Raw genomic sequence first — 26,031 nt, forward strand, 5'->3', positions numbered from 1 at the left:
TGGGTTCAATCCCTAGTCGGAGAACTAAGATCACACAAGCCGCGTGGCATGGCCAAAAAAAATTAATTAATTAAACAATTAAAAAAATTAATGACCCTAAGTGACTTTTCAAGAACTTCAGGTCTCTAGCCTGCCTGAGATTTACCTATGCCACATATCTGTTAAGGAACATGTACATTTATCTGTTCTACCCTGGGCTGTCTTAGTCAATGCTCAAGGTTGGCAGCAGCCTTAGCACCACATTAGGGCAGTAGCAGGAGTGAGTTTTGGTAGAGATGTCAACATGTCCTCATTCCTAGAGATAAAGGCCTGTGTCAGCCACAGTGGGCAGTTTGTACCCCTAAAATACTCTCAGTCTCAGGGGTTCCTTATGAGGCCCATGAGCCCCCACCCGACCTCTCAGGTTCTAGTTATGTCTGGTCTGGTCTTCACTGCCCATTTGTGGGTCAGGACAGCAGAAGCTGCATTTTTGAACATGGATGACCAGTGGGGATCACATGTCCCAAGCTGCCCTCACTCCCCAGCATGGTATACTGGCAGAGTGGGATAAAAGTGCACCATGCCAAGTGAGAGGCCAGGGGTTCTGGTCCCAGGCTGGCAAAGTTCATCCTGGGCAGGACATTTAACCCTGCTGTGCAGAACTGTTACCATCTCTGCCATTCTTCAGCTGAGTGAGAACCCAACTCAGGCCTGATGCATGGCTCAGATGACACAATAGATGTGAAGATGCTTTAGGAAGATAACGTCTCTCCTATGGAGAAGGAGGGGACACTGGTGTTAAGTGAAGCAACCATCCCCGCCTATAGTGCTTGCTGAAGACGCTGCATGCAGGTCAGCAAGACAGTTATGAGGCACAGACTTAAGCTGAGGCCTCAAAGACATGTTTTGTTATTTTCTTTCCCTCCTTGAAACATGAGTTTAAATTCTGGCTTAAAATCTGGCTCACATGCAAAGGGCTTCCCAGTTTATTCATAATACTGGCTATAACTTTTTGAATTCCCTATTGTGGGCCAGGCACTTTATTATTTCTAATCTTCACAATTATACATTAGAGCTCCTCCTTGTCTTTCTCAGACGAGAAAAATGAGGGTCAGAGAAGTTAAAGGACTTGCCTAGTCTGCCGAAGAGCAAGGATTATAACAGTCTCTTTTCTTATTCTGGAACCAGTGCTCCTAACCCTGATTCAATGCTGCCTTCTTTTCTGGGTAAGAGAGGCTTTTGGGGCAGGTGGAAGGAAGCAAGGAGAAATGCAAGAAGAGGTTTTTAGATGCCGGAATACACCTGATCGTGTAAAGTTCACCTCTACACATAAAGTTTTTTTTCAAGTCATTGAACGGATGACATACTCTACCGGCCATCTTGGTTGTGGCAATCCCAATCTTTTTTTATTTTTCTGTGACGACAACCAAGGGAATTAGGCAAAGCTCCCCTACCCAGATATCTTAAGGAGCACCAGGAACGCCCCCGGCAAAGAGCGCAGCTTTCCCGCCCGCCGAGGTCCGGGGCGTGGGCCGTTCGGAGCTCGGCCACTCCCGGGCTTTGCTCCCAGCTGGCGGGTCTGCGCCGGCAGGGGAAGGGCTCGGATGGACCCCGCCGGGCCCCGCCCGACGCCCCGCCCCCTCATTTAAATACGCGGCGCCGGCGGGTGCGTCGAGCTCGCCGCGGACTCAAGATGGCGGCGTGTGGACGTGTACGGAGCATGTTCCGCTTGTCGGCGGCGCTGCAGCTACTGCTGCTCGCGGCGGCCGGGGCCGAGAAACTCCAGGGCCAGGGAGGCCACAGCCAAGGCCAGGGCCCGGGGGCCAACCTTCTGCCCCTCGGAGGGCAGCCTGGAGGCGGCGCTCTAGGGGGTCAGCTCCAGCTGCCTCAGTCATCTCAGTTCCAGCAGCAGCAGCAGCAGCAGCAACAACCGCCTCAGCAGCCGCAGCCGCCTTTCCCGGCGGGTGGGTCTCCGGCCCGGCGGGGCGGATCAGGGCCTGGCGGGGCTGGCGGGGGTTGGAAGCTGGCGGAGGAAGAGTCCTGCAGGGAGGACGTGACCCGTGTGTGTCCCAAGCATACCTGGAGCAACAACCTGGCGGTGTTGGAGTGCCTGCAGGACGTGAGGGAGGTGAGGAGGCAGGACGGGGCCGGGAGGTCCAGGCCTGGTGCGGGCCCGAGGGTGTCGCCGGCCTTGGAAGCCGCTGACGACGGTCTGCTGCTTCTCTCGCTTCCTCTGAGCTGCGCTCGCTCCTTCCCTCTCTGCCCCTCGCTCCCCGGCGCATTTCAAGAAGGGGACCCCACCCCCACCTTTCATTACCTCTGGGTGCGGGGGGTCTGGGACGCAGACCCCAGCTCCCGGCTGCAGTTGGCGAAGGCCCAGAGCGTGTTTATATTTGCTCCGGTCTTTTGTGTGATGCTCTAAGCGCGGTGGCTCCTCGGTGAAAACCTGTTTAGGATTTTGCCATCCGTTTCGACTTGGATAATTTGTAGCAACCCTTTTAAACATGAAAAATGGTTGGCGTACTTAAGCTGTTAAAGAATGCCCTGCTGTTTATTGGCAGTAGATAATGTTTGTTTAGGTAACTGGTTCTATTCTGATGTGTATTGTAGACAGCAACCGAATTTACTGTCTTTACCCTATTCTTTGTAATTCAAAAATTCCTGTTATTTACCAGCTGCTGAAACTAATACATGCTTTTTTTTTTTCCTTCTTCTTCTTCATTTCTTTTGGTCAATTTGTAATGAATCTCAAGTGTAAGCTGTTACTCCAAGTGATTTAGAGTCCCAAAGCTTGAAAAGTTGGGGCAGTATTTGAAGATGGATTGTGGGGTCTTTGCCTTTCTGACGTCTGACTATAATTTTAACAGTACCTTTTAATGCAGTCTAGGTTTGATGTTGTTTGATGTGATTCAGTTAAGTAACAGAATTTCTTCTCTGGATTTAATGCTGCAGACATAAGTGCATTTTTGACAGTTACCAAAGTTTGGGAGCAAATCTGGTAGGGATACTTTTTTTTTTAAGGTTTAGGTATATAGAATTAGGCCCAAAGGTTGACAGATAGAATGAAGCCACCACTGGATACAGTTTTATTTGGGAAATTGTTAACAGAATTGTCGAAGGTGTTCATGGTCATAGGAAAACCACTGGTTTGTACAAAAATGCTAGTCTTGGCAGTTTTTTTCCCCCTCATCCCCCTGTGATATTTGCTCTGGTATTCCACGCAGAGTAATTCACAGGAGGAAAAGATATACATGCAGGAGACAGAGAGAAGGGAAATTTCTAGAGCCACCAGAAATGTGGGGCCTTAGATGACTTATCTACAATTTGAAAACTAGAAAGATAATCCTTTGTTATTCTTCAACTACTCCTCTAGTCAATAACAGCTATGATTCTTAACTCTGTCAAGCTTCTTGAAATTTTCTATTTGGCCTTTGAGGATATATAATAGATGCTGTTCTCTCAAACTAGGATCCTAATATTGAAGACCAAACATTTGGTTAAGCAGTTTGTGGTAGAAACAGGATGTTATTAGGGAAAGTGGCAAAAAGTGACCCATTCAAGGAGTACATGTCTCTTTATGTGCATTAGGGACATTTGGAAACACTCACAGGAGCAGTCTTCCTTTGTCATGCATGTAGAAGTGTGTAGCAGCATATATAATCTATAAATAACTTAGCTTTGACCACTTTTGGAGTCTGTTTAATTTAGTAGGCACTATCTTTCTTGCATTAGTTAGTGTAAAGAACCTGGCCTGAAAATGTAGTCCCTGCTCCACCTTTGACTGTAAGATTCTCAGCAAGGGTATTCTTTTGGTAACTACATTTTTCTTCCTTTATAGGGATTTAAACTCTTTGAAGGTAGTTACTAGGTCCTGTATTTCCTTTGTAACTTTTCAGAGTACCTAATTCAGTGCTGAGACTCAGTCAGTAGTGTTGACTGATTGAAGGTGAGTCAGCTAATGGAGCCGGTTTTATGCTCTAGAGAAAGAAAAGGTGTCATACAAATTGGAAGAGGGGGTTTGGGGGGGCAGGGGTTTCCAAATTTCCAATTTAATTGATTTTCCTCCAATTTTATATACATAAAAATTGAAAGAATAGTATCATGAACAGCTGTGTATATTCTTTAGGAGGTGGAGCTATTTTTAAACTACTTCTTTTTTTCCTTTAAAGACAGCAAAAAGAAATTTTATTCCACTTAGAGAGCTAGTTAAATCTCAATTATGTGTTTGAAAGAGCATAACGATTAAAAAAGTAAACTAGCTAGGCATATTTGAAGTGAAAGTGTGGAATATGTTTTGTATGTGCTTTTTGGTAAGTAGGACAGTTTGATAGGAAAGTAGACATTTGTGCTTCTTTATCCCTTTGGATACATATTTGGGGAAGATTGTTCTCTGTGTTCTTGCTATTAGAATTATGAAAAGGCAAAGCATGTGAGTATTTAAATGGTAGTATAGTAAACCACATTTTTATTTTGAAACAATGTGGGTAGGTTAAGTCTTTTTTTTTTTTTTTTTAAATTTATTTATTTACTTATTTTTGGCCGTGTTGGGTCCTCGTTGCTGTGCGGGCTTTGTCTAGTTGCAGCGAGCCGGGGCCACTCCTCGTCACAGTGCGTGGGCCTCTCACTGCGGTGGCCTCTCTTGTTGCAGAGCATGGGCTCCAGGCGCGCAGGCTTCAGTAGTTGTGGCTCGCAGGCTCAGTAGTTGTGGCATACGGGCCTAGTTGCTCCGCAGCATGTGGGATCCTCCCGGACCAGGGCTTGAACCCGTGTCCCCTGCACTGGCAGGCAGATTCCCAACCACTGTGTCACCAGGGAAGTCCCCTAGGTTAAGTCTTAAGTTCAGATATTTTAAGGTTCTCTTTAGTGTTCAAAGTTATGTACTAATTCACTTAGAGAATCTATTTGAAGGTATTTATACTTACCTTTAAAGAATTTCAGCGGATACTTTCTGTTTGTCTCATGCATCATATGCCACCAAATTAAAGTTTTATGTGTGAACTATATTAAAACTGCACATAGACTAAGATTAGTTCACAGCTTTTTCTCCTTTTGGCCACTATTTTAAGGCTATATGTTGTGAGGGATTCTTTTTTTAACCCTCTCAGCTGAGTCATACTTTTTAAAAGGTGAAGTATACCCAGCGGGCCCCCTGTTACATAGTGGGTATATTAGCAGTAATGATGGATAGTAGTCCTGGTTACGTGTGTGTGTATGTATATGTAGTTAGTAGTAGTTCTAGTTATAAGAATATGTAACCAGAAAGTATAAGGGTAAAAAGGAAAAATACATCCTGGGCTGTTCTACCAGGTGGAGGAGAAGTAATACCAAAGGGATTACTGTCTAGTATTTGATAAAGAGATAAGACATGCTTTATGTTGAGAGTAATTTTAAAATACTTTATATATTTTCGGCTGAAATGACCAACAGTATCTTTTTCTTTTTTTTTTATAAATTTATTTATTTATTTTTGGCTGTGTTGGGTGTTCATTGCTGCGTGCGGGCTTTCTCTAGTTGCGGCGAGCGGGGGCTACCCTTCGTTGCGGTGCATGGGCATCTCATTGCGGTGGCTTCTGTTGTTGCAGAGCACGGGCTTTAGGCGCGCGGTCTTCAGTAGTTGTGGCGCGCGTGCTCAGTAGTTGTGGCGCATGGGCTTAGTTGCTCCGCGGCATGTGGGATCTTCCCGGACCAGGGCTCAAACCTGTGTCCCCTGCATTGGCAGGCAGATTCTTAACCACTGTGCCACCAGGGAAGTCCCAACCAATAGTATCTTGTGTTTAGAAGTTGCAGATGGAGATGTTGGTTCTTTAGAAGTTTATTAGTGATGTGCATAGTTTTTCTTAGGTTGTTTTTTTGTTTGTTTGATTTTAAAAAAAGAAACAAAAAACTTTCTAATATGGAAAATTTCAAACATAAACACAAATAGAGAGAACAGTATGATGACTCCCCACATACGCATCACCCAGCTTCAGCTATCCTCACTTTTTTTTTTTTTTAATCACAGGGGTTGGGAGAATGGATATTTTAAAGCAAGTTCCAGACACTGTCATTTCTGTTATAAATACTTCAATGTGAGTCTCTGATAAGGACTTAAAAAAAAAAAACAAAAACCAGAACCTAATTGTTATTTTTTAGTATTTGAAAGCGTTATGAGTATTTCTTCTGAATTTCTTGGTACCTTGTCTTGATATATCAGTTTCAGGTTATAAATTTGTGACCACTATCTCTAAACTATGCACAGAGTGAATGCTTTGTAAATATTTATTTAAGATGGACTATTTTACATATTGAACAGGAATTAATATTTCAACATTGCAAATTGTAAACTTTCAAACTCATAGGTGAACATTTTCTTATTCTATTCTTAGCCTTTCTCTTAACTGTATGTATCCTAAGATAGTATGCCATAATATCTATATTATCTCATTTATCCTGTGAGGTGAATAGTGTTATTATCTTAGTTGAGAAACAGGCTCAGAGAGATGAAGTAATTTGTCCAGTGTTATATCCTAAGTTGTAAGGGTGGTATTCAGCAAGTTCTCTTTGACTTCAAAGACTGTATTCTTTCTAATCTGCCATGGATGGTTGCTAGGGAAATTAGTCTGTGGCTGTTGGGAACGCCACGGGTTCATAAGTGCACACAAAAGGAGAAGAGTCACCTGGAATTAGAATCCTCTTTTCTTCACTACCAAGAACAACTGGGTAGGAGCAGCACCTTTGCATTGGAGTATTGTAGATTTCTCAGGTGGACAGACTGGCATTATTAGAGCTAATTTAATTACTAGTCTGAGTCCATTACAAGTAGAGTTTCTGCTTCATGAAAAGATTTCAGATCCCATCTCACCTTAAGCAGAATTTGTACTAGTATAATGGAAGAATTTAGATATATTCCCCTACTATTTGTATTGAATCAATGGAACACCACAAAGAGTAAAGTAGGGCTAGAGCTGGCACTGCCAATAACTAATTGTATGACTGTGAGCAAGTCAGTTTACCACTCGAGTCTCAGTTTCCTCATGTGTTAAATGAGAGGTTTGGGAAATAGTACAATTTACAATTTCTAAGATTCCTATTATTTAACCTTTATGAGTTGTTTCCTGTGTATGTATTTTATAGTTTCTAGGATTTATATGTGTGCCATCTCCTGGTTCGTTACTCATTCACGGGTGGAATAGTGAAGTGAATAATGCAAACAGCAGTTAATCCAAACATCGTTTGGCTTTAGGATATATTATGATTGTTTTGTTTGAGCCAATATGGAATTTCCTCCTATGCTGACTCTCAGTGGTTGGAAGCAGTCTAACCACATAATCAAGGCATTATTGATCTCCTATTATGCACTTTATCATTGTGGAAGAACACTAGTACTTTAAGACACCACCATTGCTTACAGTTGGTTTGAGAAATGGGATTGTGATCAAGAAACAGTTATAGGGGCTTCCCTGGTGGCGCAGTGGTTGAGAATCTGCCTGCTAATGCAGGGGACACGGGTTCGAGCCCTGGTCTGGGAAGATCCTACATGCCGCGGAGCATCTAGGCCCATGCGCCACAACTACTGAGCCTGCGCGTCTGGAGCCTGTGCTCCGCAACAAGAGAGGCCACGATAGTGAGAGGCCCGCGCACCACGATGAAGAGTGGCCCCCGCTCGCCGCAACTAGAGAAAGCCCTCGCACAGAAACGAAGACCCAACACAGCCAAAAATAAATAAATAAATAAATAAATAAATTAAAAAAAAAAAAAAAGGAGCCAAAAAGAAGGCTTACTCATTAAAAAAAAAAAAAAGAAACAGTTATATAAGAGAGTGTTCATCACTTGGTGTCACACAGACAGTAAATTCTTTAGGGCAATGAAAAGAGCACAAAATTAGGATTTAGACTTGGATGGAACTCTGCTCTGCTACTCTTGGCTTAAAAATCTTATCACTTTTTTTTACCCTTAAGTAGGGACAGTTTAGCCCTGTTGTAAGTGAAGATATACATGAGTTCTTGAGTTTGATGTGCTAGTTATATTTTTCTTTTTTATGTTAAACAAAATATGTTACCATTAAAGTAGGCAGTACTAACACATACCACCAGAAATCATCTTGCTTACCACCTATGGTACATGCTTTGGAAAGTTCTAAGACTGGATTATCGCTTAAGATCCTTCCAGCTCTGGTACTTTGTGATTCTGTCATCTGTAGGAATACAAAACATTGCAAGGGAATCGTAAGCACAAGTGAAAAGGGAAGATGCTTTGAGAAATTAAGGGGGCTGTACTGACTGTACTGAAGTAGAGAGTTTGAGAATTTTTTCAGAGTCCAGATTATAAAGGGTCTTGCATGCACCACTGGCTTGTTCTCCAAGTAAAGCCCAGAAATGGGATGTGTTTTCATCCCTGAGATAAAAATATTCCCGCAGATAAATGAGTTACCTGTAAAATAGCACTGTCACTTATGGAAGGAACTTTTTAAGAAGCCTCTTGATAAGACTGCTTTACAGTATATAGTTGCTGAATAATTTCATTGCTCTTTGGAAGAAAATAAAATACTCGGTCAGTCTAAGAGATGAGATGATACATTTCTCCTAATGTGTTCAAAACAAATTTCATCAGCAACAATCCTTCCAAAAACTTCTCCTGCTTATATGAGAAATGTATGTAGTATTTTAAAAAGAAGCAGTTAAAATGGCTTGTAGGATGTCATGCAAATTAATTTTTCTTCCTTCAGCAAACATTTATTGAATACATACTGTGTACAAGACACTGTGCTTAGTGTTAAAGGTTACAAATATATGATAATAGCTAGCATTTATCGAGGGCTTTTTGTGTGCCCTGCCCTAAGGGACCAGATGTTCTCTAGGTGTTATATCTCATTTAATCCTATGAGAGATATATCATTAGTATTATTTTAATTATTACTATTTTTTAAATGAGGGAACTCCCTCAGGGCCAGTAAGTAGTGGAATTGATATTTGAAAGCAAGTCTGTCCAACTGTAAAATGGCTCATTCCCCCTCCCCCTATGCCTGTGGTAGTCCAGTGTGGTAGTCACCAGCTATATATGTTGCTACTGAGCAGTTGAAATATGAGTAGTCTGAGTTGAGATGTGCTGTAAGTGTAAAATGCACACTTGATTTTGAAGACTTAGAACACACAAGAAGGTAAACTATCTCAATTTTTTTGGGGGGGTAGGGGTGCGCTGCACAGCTTGCAGGATCCTAGTTCCCCCACCAGCAATCGAAACCGGGACCTCGACAGTGAAAGCACAGAGTCCCAACCACTGGACTGCCAGGGAATTCCCGTCTCAGTTTTTATATTGATTACATGTTTAAATGATAATATTTTGGATACATTGGGTTAAAAACATTATTAAAGCCAGTTTTACTTTTTTTTAATGTGACTACTAGAAGACATAAAATAATATATGTGGCTTCCATTATATTTCTGTTGGACAGCACTGATCTGGAAGAAGAAAAAAGTATCTTTATTAAAACTATAATACAAGTTATAAAGTAGTAAGTACCATAAGAGAAGGATAAATTAAATGCTGTGCGCATATGGTAGAGGAAATGGTTGGGAGAATCAGAAAAAAACTCTTCACTGCTTTTCAGTCTTAAATCGATGTTCATATCATGAAATTCTTAATTTAGCCACCTTAAAATACCTGGTTAATAGATGGATGTCATTTTCCTCATGCCGACTTTATGAGTTGTAAAGGGGTACAGTAGCTCCTTCAGATTAAGAGGAGCTATACTCATAAAACTGGAAGTCAGTAAGTGACTCATCTTTATTTGATTGAGTTAGATATATTTAAAACTTAAGAAAGAATGTCAAGTGATGGCCCTCAGAACTGTGCCAGTACTAACCCTTGTATCTGCATTAAAATAGAGTGTGGAGGCACAAGAAGTGTGGACTGGAATCTAAAAACAATGAATTAAGGGAACCAGGCATTTATTTTCATTCAGCTTTAATAATTTTACTGAAATTAGAATATTATGTTACATCGACTACATGGTGTTTACAGTACCTATAAATTCTCCTATTGAAGCCTTGAATAACATTGTAACTCTATACAGGGGGAGTCATAGTGAAAATGGGTACTTGGTTGAATTCCTAGATGTGTATCCTTGTAAAATAGAACAAACTCTTAAAACATTTTTGTGTTCCTTTAAAAAAAAAACAAAACAAATGTGATGTATACTTAAAATCATAAGGAAGATAAACAGTGAAGTGAAATGATATGTGAGAGAAATTAACCAGGAGAATGTGCGTATGTTATAAATCAATTCAAATGCAGAGTTACAAAAAAAAAATGAAAGAAAAAAATCATGTTTAAAGAAAATGCTCTGATTCCTAGGAAGGTTTCATTTGTAATTTAAGTTAACGTAGAAAGACAGACTGCAAGTCACTTAACAGAATTCCCAAAGTTCCTATGCTGGCCAAATCAGCTCCGTAATGTGATAAACAACATAAAGTGAACAAAAACTTCAAGGAGGGAGAAGGGAATGTAATGGAGAGTTTTAATCATGCACAAAGTCTGCCGTTTGTTAATTAATGCCATCTACTGTGCATACTTGTTGCACATGAAATAATCAGCAGAGATAAGGTCCTATAGTCATGTGGAGCTCATCATAGGAGGAGCAGCGTGGTGAGTGGTAAAAGAGTGGGCTGTGGACTGCAGTCCTGGATTCAAATCCTAGCTCACTTACCACTTACTGTGACCTTGGACAGATTTATCTCTTCAGCCTTCACTCTTCTTATGTGTAAAATTGAGGTATGAAACCACTCCCACAGGGTTATGAAGAGGATGAAAAAAATTTAAATATATAGAGCATCCATCAAATTGCACTTGCCCATCAGTGGTCTTTCTGCCCTTTGTTGTTGCAGATGGCGTCCTTCAAGATATGGCTTTATGTTCACTGTCTTAAAAGAAATCTGAAGTAAATTGTAATGTGCCACACCTTTTATTATAATCCTTCCAAGTCTTCTTCAAGAAAACTGTAGTTGAACTTACTTGAAGAGTAGTAAGGTCAAAAACTTTTCATAGAGTCTTTACCAGGTATTTAAAATGTGTACACTTTGAGGTTGTGGAGTGCAAAGGAGTGAATTCTCTGGGTAAAGGAATTCAGTTCTACAAAATGTTCTTTCATTTTCTTGGCCTAAATGATGCCTAAATTTGGAATATACTGCCTATCAAACAAAGGAAATCTCTGTTCTTTTGATATAAGAGGAAAAAAATTAGTTCTTCTATTTCTGAAGACTGTGTTGCTTAAAACATCCTCCCTCTGTAGAATGGAATGACTAAGCAGCTGTTTTATCAGCTGAGAAACAGAAGGCATTGATTGTTATCTTTTTGCCCTTTGTAAAACCAGATAAATATAAAAATCACTTAAATTTTCCTGAAGTTGGCAACTTTTCAGAGGGAAAGTAATATGTAAGGACTTTTATGTTGCTAAGGTGGGAACATTTTCTGGCCTATGAAACAGTCTATATTAAAGTATAAATACATAAATTAATCATACATTAAGGACAGCACAATATATTCTCAGTATGTAAGGCTTCTTTCTGAGGTAATTAGGTAGTAGAGTTAGTTTTGAATAGTTTTGAAATAGATAAAGTTCCACAATCTCGGGACTTCCCTGGGGTCCAGTGGTTAAGACTCTGCACTCCCAATGCAGGGGGCATGGGTTCAATCCCTGGTCGTGGAACTAAAATCCCACATGCCACATGGTGTGGCAAAAAAAATCTACAATCTCTTATTCAGGCTCTGATTTGCTAGATTAGAACCTGACTGACATGTGTATAGATAAAAGCTTTTAGTGTGTAGAGTTGTTGGTTTTCTTTTTTTAAATCATTATAAGAAGTTTCAAGAATTTATACGATTGTATATTGATTTTCAACTTGAAAGTATCATCTGAAACAGGATAAATTAGAGCAGTGAAAGCGGAAGTCAGAAGAGATGGGTATGGTTCCCTTCCTCTTTTGGAAACAAATTCACATTCTTTAGCCCATGGTCTCAGGCTGCTTCTCCATTCTCCAGCTCTGCTTCCCACTAGCTCCCTACATGACATCCTACTGTTCGCTACCTTTCCCCCAAGTCGTTTAATGGTATTGGCTTCCAGAGAGTGCCAGTTACAGCTGTTGAGTTTTTATGTAAATGTTTTGTTGGCAAAGATTTTATATTCAGTGATTTGAGAAGTTTCTGCCCCAGACTGTTGCTCTTTACCTTTCCCTTTGCACAGCCCACTGCCCCTACCCCCTACCAGTTCTCCTTTAAGCATTGTTTTCTGGCTTGTTTTTACTGGCAGACTGAACCATAAGAATTACTAATATTTGATCATATTTGATTTATAGAAAGCAGTTTCATATGGTTCAATCTGTTGTTCATCTTGCTCAGATTTTGAGTAAGCAGTATATGCTTCTGTAGCAATATCATTGTTTCCTTTTGTATCATCTTAAACTCTAGAGACAGGAGAAATTTAGTCATTTTAGTGTAGGGCTTTCACCGTGGGAGTCTTACTGAAATTTTTTTCCCAGCTTCTCATTTGGTTTATCTGCCCCTAGGACCAAAATAAGAGAACCAGTGTAGATTGTTTCATACTTTTACTCATTCATTTGTGAAATATTTACTGAGCACTCACTGTAGGGGTTAATTAATAAGCAAGATGATTATTTGGCGTAAAAAAAGGTGACATGAGAGTTTTGTTTCTTAAAAAATAATGTATTCTGAAAAACTTTTCTTACCTCTCTTACAATAGGGGAAGTGTGGAACCAGGTATAAATGTCGGAGAAGAACTCACCAAATATACTTGCTTTTTAAAAATTGAGTATTGACCTAACAACCTTCTCCCTAAATATTTAGTTACTCTGAGTTAAGTTGCTAGCTAACATTTAGTTTATGGAACCCTTTTAATCTCATTTGCAGTTCTTGATAGTGGTATGTGGTAGATAGGACAGATATCAGCTGTATTTTACAGACAGAAAAACCACAAGAATCAGATGGATTGTGATTTGGCCAAGTCTTGGAAGTATTAAGAAACAGCTTAGACGCCAACTCAAGCCCTTTTAAATTTAAAGCCTCTGTTTTTCCGTGTTACCACATTGCTTCTCTGATAATTTTCACATTTACATAAATGATATATTTTCATATTTTTAAATGTTTCTTTATAGCCCATTTTTATATAAATCTGCCAACAAATATTTGAACACATACTGTGTGCCGCTATTTCTTAAAATAATTTTTCTGTTCTCCTCTCCTGGGCGCTAATCTTACACAGGTTAAATTGCTTGCTATCGTCTCACAATCATGAGGCTCTTTTCTTCACCCTCCTCTCCCCACCAGCAGTGGGGTTGGGTTTTTTTTTCCCCCTCTGTTTCATTTTGGATTATTACTATTGCTGTATTTTTAGGTTCATAGATCTTTTCTTCTGTGGTTTCCAGTGTGCTGTTAGTGCCATCTGTCCAGTATATCTTTTATTTTAGATACTCTATTTTTCATCTGTAGAAGTTTGATTTGGATCTTACATATATATTCCATTTCTCCCTTCGTTATGTTCATATTTTCCTTTACAACCTTGAATGCATTTGTAATAGCTGTTTTAAAAAGGTCCTCATCTGCTAATTCCATCATCTGTCATTTCTTGGTCTTTTTCCACTGATTAATTTTTCTTCTGGTGGTCACATTCCTACTTCTTTGCATGTGTGGTGATGTTTTTTATTGGGTGTTGGTCATTGTGCATTTTACATCTTTGCCGAATTTGGTTGAATTCCCTTAAAGAGTGTTAGATTTTATCTGGCACACAGGTTACATGGAGATCAGTTTGATCCTTTTGAGGCTTGCTTTTAAACTTTGTTAGGGCAAGTCCAGAGCAGCCTTTAGTCTATGTCTAATTTAATTCTGCTGCTGAGATGTGACTCTTCTAGGACGTGAGGTCTCTCCTTTCTGGTTGGTGGGAATGAACTACTCCCTGCCTTGTGAGCTTCAAGAATTATTTGGCGTATTTGCTTTTCAGTGTTTCGTTTCCCACTGCACACACATAGGATAGGACTTGACTCAGGGCGATCCCTCTGAAGATCTCCTGGGATCTTTGTACAGCTCTCCTTTCCATTACTCTCTCTGTCTTGCAAATTCTGACGGCCTTGGATCCCCTGAACTCTGATTTCTCTCCTCTACTCAGCAAGTACACTAGAGGCTGTTTGGGTTCCTCCTCCCTGTGCTGCAGCCTAGAAACCACCTCCTGGCAGTAAGATGGGGTGATCGTCAGGCTCACGTTGTTTCACTTCTCTCAGGGATCATGGGCTTATGCTGCCTGTTGTCCAGTGACTGAAAATTATTATTTCATATATTTTGTCTAGTTGTTAATTACTATGGGGGCAATTTCTCTGGTAATTAATCCTTTGTGAGCAGAAGTAGCAATCACCATCCCTTGAAGTTTAACTTCTGACCTATCAAATGGAAATGAATAGAAGAATTTGTTAGAAAAGGAGATTGAGAATTATTTATTAAAATTGCAAATGTATATATCTATCTTTTGAGCTAACAATCCTACTTATGAAAATTTATACATAACAGTATGATCAGTGTGTAGGAGGTATTTAATTGAATTTTTTTTTTTTTTTTTGGTAATAGCAAACAATTGGAAGCAACCTAACACCCTTCAATAAGGAAGTGATTAAATAAATTTGTGCATCAATACAATGAACTATTGTATTACTGTGGAAAAGAAACTCTTTATGTCAGGTATGGAAAGAGCTCCAAGATCTGTGACTAAATTAAGAAAGTAAAGTTACCGCTTTGTATAGTATACTACCTTTTTTACAATCAAAGGGGAAAAATAAGAATAATAATATTTATTAATATTTGCTTGTATTTGCATTAGAATGCTCCAGAAGGGTACAGAAGAAATTAGGGCTAATGGAGGATAAAAATGGGGCTTCCCTGGTGGCGCAGTGGTTGAGAATCTGCCTGCCAATGCAGGGGACACGGGTTCGAGCCCTGGTCTGGGAAGATCCCACATGCCGCGGAGCAACTGGGCCCGTGAGCCACAGTTACTGAGCCTGCGCGTCTGGAGCCCGTGCTCCGCAACAAGAGAGGCCGCGATAGTGAGAGGCCCGTGCACCACAATGAAGAGTGGCCCCGGCTTGCGGCAACTAGAGGAAGCCCTCGCACAGAAACGAAGACCCAACACAGCCAAAAATAAATAAATAAATTAATTAAAAAAAAAAAAAAGTAACAAATGTTCAAGTACAATTGGTGTCTTTAAAAAAAAAAAATGGGTGGGAAACTTTCCACTCTATTCTTTATATTTTTGATTTTTTTTCTTTTTGGCTGCACCGTGCGGCTTGTGGGATTGTAGTTCCCCAACCAGGGATTGAACCCAGGCCCACGGCAGTGGAAGTGCCGAGTCCTAACCACTGACCACCAGGGAATTCCCTGTATTTTTGATTTTTTAAAAAAATATTTGAGCTGTATGTATGTGTTACCCGTTTAACTTTTTTTTTTAAATTAAGATAAAGGCCTTTTTTTCCCCGTTGCTCATGTTGACTAAACTATCTTAGTATGAGAGTTCCACAGGTATAATTTCATTTTGTGCCAAGGTCAGCTTGTTTGTAACTGGGTTGAGCCAAGCCTTTCACCAACTTAGAAGATAAAAGATTTCCTTAATGTATTATTTAGGGCAAAACTAACTGCCATACCAAACACAAAACTACCAGTGGCTTAGCACAAGAGAAGCTGTGGAAGACTGTCAGCCATCTGGTGATCGGTAGACCCTGGTTCCTCGCAACTTGTGGTTCTATTTCCTAGGGCTTTAGAGTCTTCCGCTTTCAGGCAGGCAAGAGAATTAGAAACCCTGCCTGCTGCTTTTTCTTTTTTTTTTTAAGTCCTTATTATGGAAAATTTCAAAAATACAGAACAGTTTTAAAAAATCATACATTGATCACCCATATACCCGACCACTAAAATTTTACCATTAACATTTTGCTGTACTTGCTTTATCACATAAATATGTTTTAAACATTTACTGTAAGCTATATGAAAAAATTGTACTCCAAGTCAGTTTTAGTTCATAGCTTTTCTTGTGCTTAATAAAAACAAAACACTCTCCTACTGCCAGAACTTTAAAAAAAAGAAAGAAAAGAGAAATTGTATCTTAGTTAAAAACAACTGCATTTATTTTGTGTTAGTCTTTTTTTTTTCCTCCTCAAGGTGGTTGGGAAAACCAGTGTCTTTTTCTGAAGCAGGTCTGCCCATTCTGCTATGATGAGCCAAAATCCTTAGACTTTGCTTTTTTCCTCAGTTTCTGAAGATGTTATTTTCACGGTCATCTTTTTCTAGGTCTGGCCTTTCCATTATTATAATTTTATGTAACCTAAAAGGAATTCCAGATGATTCAGGATATACCAAGCTTGGGGAATTGAGCTGTATCCTGAATGGCTGACCCTGCAACATGGCATGGCATTTCAAACTGATATATGTTGGAACTTTTGCTGAGTTTAACGATGCCGTGCAATGGTGATTTATAGATTATATTGAGATAATAATAGATTCATTTTTTAGATCAATTAGAACGTAGCAAGTAGAGTGTAGCAAAAGCGCAGAGTATTTGTTCCTCTGAGCTAGTATCCTCCGTCATCCAAAATAGTTGTTTAATAGTTTAGTTATAATAATAACCTGTATAGGATGTTGTCAACCTTTTGATGTGTATGTTTAGTGTACTTTTTAAAAAATTCCATTATTTTTGTTCTCCATTGGATGATTTAGAGATCAGTCTTTTGTGATGATAAATCACTTCCATTGGCATGCTAAAGTCTGGACATAGGTTTATTCTTGCTGTACAGTGCCTATATTTCCTGGATTCAGAAGATGGCCGTCAGCTGGAGCTTTCTAAGAGTCAATTTAATATGATTGGCTATATGTTAAAATGTTGTTGGTATTTGTAATGACTGCTTTTTGCCAGGAGGGCATTTAAGTTTTTTTTTTTTTTGGCTGTGTTGGGTCTGTCGCTGCACGCGGGCTTTCTCTAGTTGCGGTGAGCGGGGGCCACTCTTTGTTGCAATGCGCGGGCTTCTCATTGTGGTGGCTTCTCTTGTTGTGGAGCACAGGCTCTAGGGTGCACGGGCTTCAATAGTTGTGGCTTGCAGGCCCTAGAGCGCAGGCTCAGTAGTTGTGGCGCATGGGCCCAGTTGCTCCGTGGCATGCGGGATCCTCCCGGACCAGGGCTCCAACCCACGTCCCCTGTGTTGGCAGGCAGACTCTTAACCACTGCGCCACCAAGGAAGCCCCATGCTTTTTCTTTTCTTTTCTTTTTTTTATTTATTTATTTTTTTAAAAATTTTATTTATTTATTTATTTATCCATTTATGGCTGTGTTGGGTCTTCGTTTCTGTGCAAGGGCTTTCTCTAGTTGCGGCAAGTGGGGGCCACTCTTCATCGCGGTGCGTGGGCCTCTTACTATCGCGGCCTCTCTTGTTGCGGAGCACAGGCTCCAGACGTGCAGGCTCAGCAATTGTGGCTCACGGGCCTAGTCGCTCTGCGGCATGTGGGATCTTCCCAGACCAGGGCTCAAACCCGTGTCCCCTGCATTGGCAGGCAGATTCTCAACCACTGCGCCACCAGGGAAGCCCCTTTTCTTTTATTTTTAAAAATATTTTAAGAATAGTTTAAAAATAATTAGCAATTTGTCACTCCATTAGGCTAGACATACTAAATAAATTTGTTTTAAATTGTTATGATCACCTTTAAAAAACAAAGTATCTTGAAATTGTTGTCACAAGGCATTAATTAGCATATGTAGGAATTATAAAGCGTGAAATTAAGGACAAGCAATTTTTTTTTTTTTTTAATTTTTATTGGAGTATACTTGATTTACAGAATGGGTTCATTTCAGGTGTACAACAAAGTGAATCAGTTACATATATACATATATCCACCTTTTTTTTTTTTTTTTTAGATTCTTTTCGCATATAGGCCATTACAGAGTATTGAGTAGAGTTCCCTGTGCTATACAGCAGGTTCTTATTAGTTATCTATTTTCTGTATAGTAATGTGTATATGTGAATTCCAATCTCCCAATTTGTCCCTCCCTTCTGAAAATGTTTATTATTAAAGACCTAATGAGAGATCATTATAATGGGATTAACAAACATCTGTTTATTTCTGTGACATAAATTGTTAAATTAGGACTGATAACATTATATCAGGGCATCTTAGAATTTCAGGAATTTCATACAATTTTGGAACACTTCTGTTAATATATTCCTATATAAATATAAGGTTAAAAGATTGTTTTTCTTTTTTTTTTAATTTTTAAAAATTTATTAAAAAAATAAAACATAATGGTACAAAAAGGTTGAAAGTAAAAGAATTGGAAAAGATATACTGTGCAAATATAAACCAAAAGGAAATTATATAATAACAGATACAGTAGACTTGAAAGCAAAAGCGTTACTAGAAATAAACAAGGGCACTTCATATCAACAAGTCCAATTTACCAGGAAGTTTTAAATTTGTATGCACTTAACTTCAACTTATATAGAGCAACAGAGCTACAAGGAAAAAATAGAGAAATTCACTGTCATAATAGGAGATTTAACATCTTGCTGTCATTCACTGATAGAGGATACCGCTTTCAGAACCAGGAGACACCCACAAAAAAAAATTAGCAAGGATATGAAAAACTTAAATAACGTGAGCAGCAAATTTGATTCAACAAGCAGATATATAGTCACTATACTCCAAAACTTTAAATTACAAATTATTTTCAAGCACACTTGGAACATTTTAAAAACTGACCATATTGTGCTATAAGGCAAATTTTAACAAATTTCAAAGTATTAAAATTATACAAAGTGTGTTTCTTGACTTGTAGTTAAGCTACAAATCAGTAACAAAAAAGTAACTAGAAGTTATGAAATACACTACTTCTAAGTAACCCCCCAAAAAACAAATCACACTTGGAATTAGAAAATAATTTGAACTGAATGATAATAAAAATATTACATACCAAAACTTGGATATGACTAAAGCTGTGCTTACAGGAATATGTATAAGGACAAGCAATTCTTAAAATTATCCTTTCAATTAGAAATGAAGTCTTTAGAGGGACTTCGCTGGTGGTCCAGTGGGTAAGACTCTGCGCTCCCAGTGCAGGGGGCCTGGGTTCGATCCCTGGTTGGGAAACTAGATCCCGCATGCTGCAACTAAGACCCGGTGCAGCCAGAAATAAATAGATAAATATTAAAAAAAAAAAAAAAGGAAAGAAATGAAGTCTTTAGAGTGTTTAATTTTCATCTATCACCATCATTGTTATTTAGTCCTTGTAATGAATTGAATTTGATTCTGGATCAATTGCAGCAGACAACATTTCTTCCATTTCCTCCTGAGAAAAAGGCTGACCTTCTTCAGTCATATAGTTAATCAGTTCTTCCTTAGAAAGAAACCCATGTTTAGCTGGATCTAATACCTCAAAAGCTTGAAGAAGGAGATCTTCCGGAATTGGTCTGTATCTTCTTTCCAGTAGTAGTTCAGTCATCAGGAAGAAATTTTTCAAATTCACTGTATCCAGTGGGTTCTTCTTCCTCTACCTCTGCAATCAGATCATGTAGCTCTCCTTCACTAGGGCAGCATCCTAATGACCTGATAACTGTTCTGATCTCTCCGTGCCTTCCTTGTCTCTGTCGTCCACCATCTTGTTCTGTCTATGCTTTTTCTAATTCAGAGGTACTCTAACTTTAATAATGCAGTTTTTCAGTTCAGGAAGTTCTTTGTATTGAAGCATGCATAAAACTCTGCAGACATGGGATTAAATCACTTAGAAGTGTTACATGTGTTTTGAAAATAAAGAATCTTTTGAAAGCTTGTTAATATTTTGTTCTATGTGGCTCTTACTATAAATGATGTGAATAATCTGTCTTATACTTACCTTTAGAAAACCCAGTTTAAATGATTGGACTTAAATAAGAAGAGAAACTAAGCCACTTGATTGTATTACATACTATTATATATTTCATAAAGATTTTAGTATCATAGCATGATAACACATTATAGTTGAATTTTTTTCTTATTTTTAGGTATATATTTTGTAAATTTTATTTTGTATAGAAACTATCCCTTGAAAAAGAAACTTGAAGTTTCTTAATGGGCTATATTTTTTTAACAGATTTTTTCCTAACGTTGAACCAGAGTTCATCTGTTATTTTAGATAGCTAAATTAATTTGCCATAATTTTATTTATAATTTTGAATCTGTGAGCATTGGAATTTAAGGACAAATTTATAAAATGAAGCTGTCTGAAACTCTACTTGATAACAGTGTTATAAATAATAATATTAATCATACCTTGTAAGAAACACCCTAAGAGATAGTTTGTAAATGTTTTGCCAACAAAACTTGGTTACTTAATGTTAGGCCTTTGTGATGCAATTAATAGTAACATTTTCAAGGTAATAATGCTGGTGGAGGTCTGCAAGGAACTTAAAATAAAGGAGAGTCAAAGAGAAGAATGAGTCATTGTTTTTCAATGCCATGGCCAATGGGAGAACTGCCCTGAGCAGCTGACATTAGTTGTCCTTGGCAAATTGAGCTCTTTAGTGAAATGTCTGCATTAGCTTAGATTTGTTTTTGAGGGAAATACGAAGTCACTGAATATTATTGGGTAGGAGAATGGCATGGCAAATTAGTTAGGGAAATTATTTTTGTGGCAGTGTGGATTGAAGTAAGGAAGATCTGAAGGAATTCACTGAATAAGCTGCTTTTGTAATTAGACTGTGAACCACAGTGGACTTGTAGCAATGGAGATGGCAATGGGATTGAAGGGAGACTCATTACTTAGGAAAAACTGAGTGCTTTTGTTCATTCATTTGCCACCTTTTGGTAACTATTATTTACTACATGTCTGAAACTTAATGGTAGGTATTGGGAATATGGGGATTATCATACCACTCATCTCCTACTCCTAAAAGGCATGATCCTTGTTCTCATGGGGCTCACCGTCTAGTGGAGGAGCTAGCCACTAAAGAATCGCAAAATAAATGGAAAATTATAGCTACAATAAATGCTTTGAAAGAGATCTATGTGGACATTTGGCTAATCAGAGAGTCAGGAAATATTTTCCTGAGAAGACGTTGGCTGAGCTGAAGGAACAGTAGAATTTAACCAAGTGAAGAGAGGTTAAAGTTTAACTGTTAGGCTCCCTCCAAAAATATATAATTCTTAGCTTGTGTTGAATTTGAAGTGACAGCCAGGCATGCCAAGCAATTTCCAGTAAGAGGGTGTAAATTTGGAACTAGATCTTGAACTGAATCTAAATTTTAGTCATTCAGCTTAAAAGGCTGTAGTTGGAGGTATGAAAATGGTTGAGCCCTCTTAAAGAATGTATAAATAGAAGAGTATGATTCCAAGGACTGAGCCCTGGGGAATGCTCACAATTGAAGGTTGGAAAGAAACTTGTTGAGGCAATTACAGGGAACAGAAGGAATGGTTGAGAGTTAAAAGAAGATTTAGAAGAGTTTTTAATTGTGGAGGCCAAGGAGGAAAATTTTAGCTGTGGGAACCAAGGAAAGGGACATTTGAAAGGAGGTAGTAGTAATCACTAGGGTAAATAACACAGTTAAGGTTAATGACTGAGAAAAGGGGGTGGGTTTTTGTAAAGCAGAGATAGAACAGATTCTGTAGAACCCAGATTTGGACTATTTGAAACTATATTAGTCTATTTCAGAAGTGTGATAGTGACAAGAGGTGAGAATATCTGGAAGGGAGACCATCTCAGTTAAATAAAGATTTTTCAAGATTAAGGAAATTCATTTTAGTTTAAAGGCAGAGAGAAAGGAACAAGTAGAAGGTAAAAGATAGGAGATGCTGGTGAGTAAGAAGGTAAATATAAATGCTCATAAAGAAAGAAAGGAGGAGGAGATTCAAATCAGTTTGGTGTCAGAAAACATGATTTGTAATTTTTGGGGAGAACTTAAAGACTATAGCCCTTTTGAATTTCACAGACCTTACCAGTTCCCAAGAGAGTTGCTATCTTAGGTTTAACTTACAACCCACAGAGTAAAGATTATTCTGCTTTTCTTCTTTTTTTCCTTCCTCAGAACTGTTTCATTCTTTTTTTTTTTTTCATTCTTAAGTTAAATTTCAGTGAAAGTAAATAGAGATGTTTATCCCTATTGTTCAAAATAATTGTGTAGTCATTTACTAAATTGTCACCATGTTGTTTAGTATTGCAAGGTAGTTTTGGGGTGGAGCCAAACACTTGGGGCTTTGTGCCCCACAAATAATATTTAGTAAGCCTGGTTGCCTATAGGAAAGTAGACCAAAAAAATGGTTTAAATGCCATTCTGGAATAGGTGCAGAACAGTTGGGAAAAGCACCATAGTAGCTTCTGTAAAGAAGAATTACAGCTTTAGGAATGCAAAATGTCAGGACTGCAAGAGTGAACCTTCTCTATCCAGCTAGAAGTTTTTCAATAAGTCGTATAATGCCTAAACTTTAACAGTGTGTCACCTGATTTTGTGTGTGACTAGTAGCGCCTGGCCTCTTAGGCTCTGGGTTTATGTGCATGCTCACAGCAACACAACTGTTGTATTCCCCCTTCCTAGCCGAGTGCCTCTTATATGCTCAATAAATGCTGAATGAAAAAAGAAAGTAACTTTTTATTGGCTATGAGTAATTAGAAACTTAAATTATTTTAAGTTTCTCTTCCACTAATGCAAACAAGGAGTGTCTGGTTTTTGTATAGTTTCTTTTCTTTTCTTTTTTAAAAAAATATTTATTTGTTTTGTCTGTGCCGGGTCTTAGTTGTGGGATCTTTTAGTTGCGGCATGCAGACTCTTAGTTGTGGCATGCATATGAGAGCTAGTTCCCCGACCAGGGATCAAACCCGGGCCCCCTGCATTGGAAGCACAGAGTCTTACCCACTGGACCACCAGGGAAGTCCCATGTATAGTTTGTTTTCAAACTTGGCATCTACCCAACTGCTTGTTTTATTATCGTACCAGCAACATACAAGTTCAAAAAGAACCCAAAACTGTGTCATCCATTTTTTTTATTGTGGTAAAATATACGTAACGTAGAATTTACCATTATTAAACATTTTTTAGGTCTACAGTTCAAGATGAATTAAGTATATTCACATTGTTGTGAAACCATCACCACCATCCATCTCCAGAACTTTTCATTATCCCAACTGAAACCATACCCATTAAACAATAACTACCCATCCTCCCTCTCCCTAGCCCCTGGCAATCACCATTCTGTTTTCTGTCTCTGAATTTGACTACTCTAGTACCTCATATAATAGTGGAATTGTACAATATTTGTCCTTTTGTGTCTGGCTTATTTCACTTAGTGTCTTCAAGTTTCATCCATGTTGTAGCATGTGTCAGAACCTCCTTCCTTTTTAAAGCTGAATAATATTCTATTGTATGTGTAGACTACATTTTATTTATCCATTCAGCCATCAAGCAACTTGGGTTGCTTCCACCTTTTGGCTATTGTGAATAATGCTGCTATGAACATGGGTATACAAATATCTGAGACCCTGCTTTCAATTCTTTTGGATATACATATACTTAGAAGTATCAGTAGAATTGCTGGATCGTATCATAATTGTTTTTAAATTTTTGAATGTATGACCATACTATTTTCTGCAGTGGTTGCACCATTTTACATTCCCACCAGCAGTGCACAAAGTTCCAATTTCTTCACATCCTCTCCAACACTTGTTATTTTTAAGTTTTTTAAAATTTAATTAAATTAATTAATTAATTTATTTTTGGCCATGCCGCGCGGCTTGCGGGATCTTAGTTCCCCGACCAGGGATTGAACCTGGGCCATGGCAGTGAAAGCACTGAGTCCTACCAACTGGACTGCCAGGGAATTCCCTATTTTTTTATTTTTTAAATAATATTCTAATGGATGTGAAGTGATATCTCATTGTGGTTTTGATTTACATTTCCCTGATTATTACTGATTTGAGCATCTTCATGTGCTTATTGGCCATTTGTATGCCTTCTTTGGAGGAATGTCTATTCAAGTCCTTTGCCTAGTTTTTAGTCGGGTTACTTCTTGTTGTTGTTGAGTTGTAGGAGTTCTTTATGTATTCTCGATATTAAACTCTTATCAGATAAATCATTTGCAGATATTGTCTCCTATCCCATGGGTTGCCTTTTCACTCTGTCGATTGTGTCCTTTGATGCACAGAAGTTTTTTATTTTGATGTAGTCCAGTTTATCTATTTTTTCTTTTATTTGTGCTTTTGCCATAATATAGACGAAATCATCGCCAAATTCCATGTCATGAAGGTTTCCCCCTATGCTTTCTTTTAAGAATTTTATAGTTTTAGCTCTTACATTTAGGTCTCATCCATTTTGAGTTAATTCTGTACGTGCTGTAGGGTAAGGATCCAACTTCAGTCTTTTGCATGAGGATGTTAAATTTTTCCAACACCATTTGTTGAAAAGACTGTCCTTTCCCCATTGAATGGTCTTGGTACCCTTGTTGAAAGTCATTTGACTATATATGCTAAAGTTTATTTCTGTCCACACTAGAGCAATTGTCAGTAACAGTTTAAGTGTTGCTGTGGGTACTGGCTCCAGTAGTGGGCTTCTTCTGGGCTTCAGCTTCCAGTAAACTGTGATTCCCTGTATTCACCTGTCTCCAATTTTGGGGCAACAGTTTGCCGAGTGACTTCAGGTCTGATGGATTTCAGAAGAGTTGTTGATTTTCAGTTTGTTCAGCTTTTTTCTCATTGTGAGGATGGGAGTGATGATTTCCAAGCTCTTTACATGTCGGACCAGAGACTAGAAGTTTTCCTGGCTCATCTTGTACTTTTCCAGTCCCAGACCTGGAATCAACCACTTCTCTAAGGAACTCTGTTTCCTTTTAGTGGAGAGTGGTCTTTAGAAGCCAAGGTCTGGGTGCTAGATGTGCTCATTGCTACTCATGTGTCATTGCTTCAGCAGACAGAGCTAGAAACTGTATAGTGTGTGTGCATCTACATACATGCATTAATATAGACATATGCACGCACGTACACATATGTGTATATACACAGACATCTATTCATATCTGTGTGTATATATATATGGACAAACATGTTAAAAGCTGATTTTTATTCATATTGATGCCTCCAGTACCACAAGGTTCATTCTAGCTTTCTCCCTTTCCATGTTTATAATTCCCTTCCATGACAGTGAAAAACTTGGTTCTTACTATCCACAAATTATTTATTTGATTGCTGAATCATATAATACACTTAAAATAGTTTCAGAATGCTAAACTATGTCACTATGAGAAAGCAAACCTACTAACTAGGGTTCAGTATTTGTTTATAGCTCTTTTTGTCATTGCACTGAGGATATAAAGTCAAAATACTGTCTTTATAAGCCACTAGAGTGAATCTCCCTCTTCCTTCCTCTCTCTCCCCTGTGGTTATAGTATTCATTTGAAATACAGTTAGGTTCATTTGTTTTTCTTTGAATTGCATTTTTGCCTCCCCTCATTCTTATTTTTAAATTTTTGCGGACTTCCCTGGTGGTCCGATGGGTAAGTCTCCGTGCTCCCAATGCAGGGGGCCGGGGTTTGATCCCTGGTGGGGGAACTAGATCCCACATGCATGCCGCAACTAAGAGTTGCATGCTGCAACTAAGAGATCCTGCATGCTGCAACTAATACCCGGCACAGCCATAAATGAATGAATGAATGAATGAATGAATAAATATTTTTAAAAAGTAAATAAAATTTTGAGTCACTAAAAATAACATGGTTCCAGAATTGCCTCCCTGCTACACCTTTTACCCCATTCCCATCCTTCCACCCTTTTCTTCCCATTTGCAGGGTAGCCAGTCTCAGTTTTTAGTTTGTACTTTGTTTCTTTATGTACAATGAGCAGATACTATATGTATATTTTTTTATTTCCCCTTCTTTCTTACCCAGAAGGTAGCATACTTGATACTCTTTTGTACTTTGCTTTTTTTCATTTAACCTTATGTCTTGGAAATCACTTTATATCAATTCATAGAGATCTTCCTTAGTTTATTCAGCCACTCTCCTGTGCATGAGTGTTTATTTCCTGTATTT

General features: G+C 38.6%; 1 protein-coding gene across 2 annotated transcripts in view; it reads left to right on the forward strand.

Moving 5' to 3' along the window:
- Positions 1-1,666: 1,666 nt before the first annotated feature.
- The window catches only part of GLG1 (golgi glycoprotein 1), a 154,213-nt gene continuing 129,848 nt past the window's right edge, over positions 1,667-26,031 (forward strand). For both annotated transcript variants that reach the window (XM_061174354.1, XM_061174355.1), the window contains exon 1: positions 1,667-2,107. In XM_061174354.1, the coding sequence (XP_061030337.1) occupies positions 1,673-2,107 (435 nt within the window). In that variant the 5' untranslated portion in view covers positions 1,667-1,672. The remainder of the gene's footprint in view (positions 2,108-26,031) is intronic.

Source organism: Eubalaena glacialis, chromosome 18 (assembly GCF_028564815.1).
Source record: "Eubalaena glacialis isolate mEubGla1 chromosome 18, mEubGla1.1.hap2.+ XY, whole genome shotgun sequence".
Taxonomy (NCBI): domain Eukaryota; kingdom Metazoa; phylum Chordata; class Mammalia; order Artiodactyla; family Balaenidae; genus Eubalaena; species Eubalaena glacialis.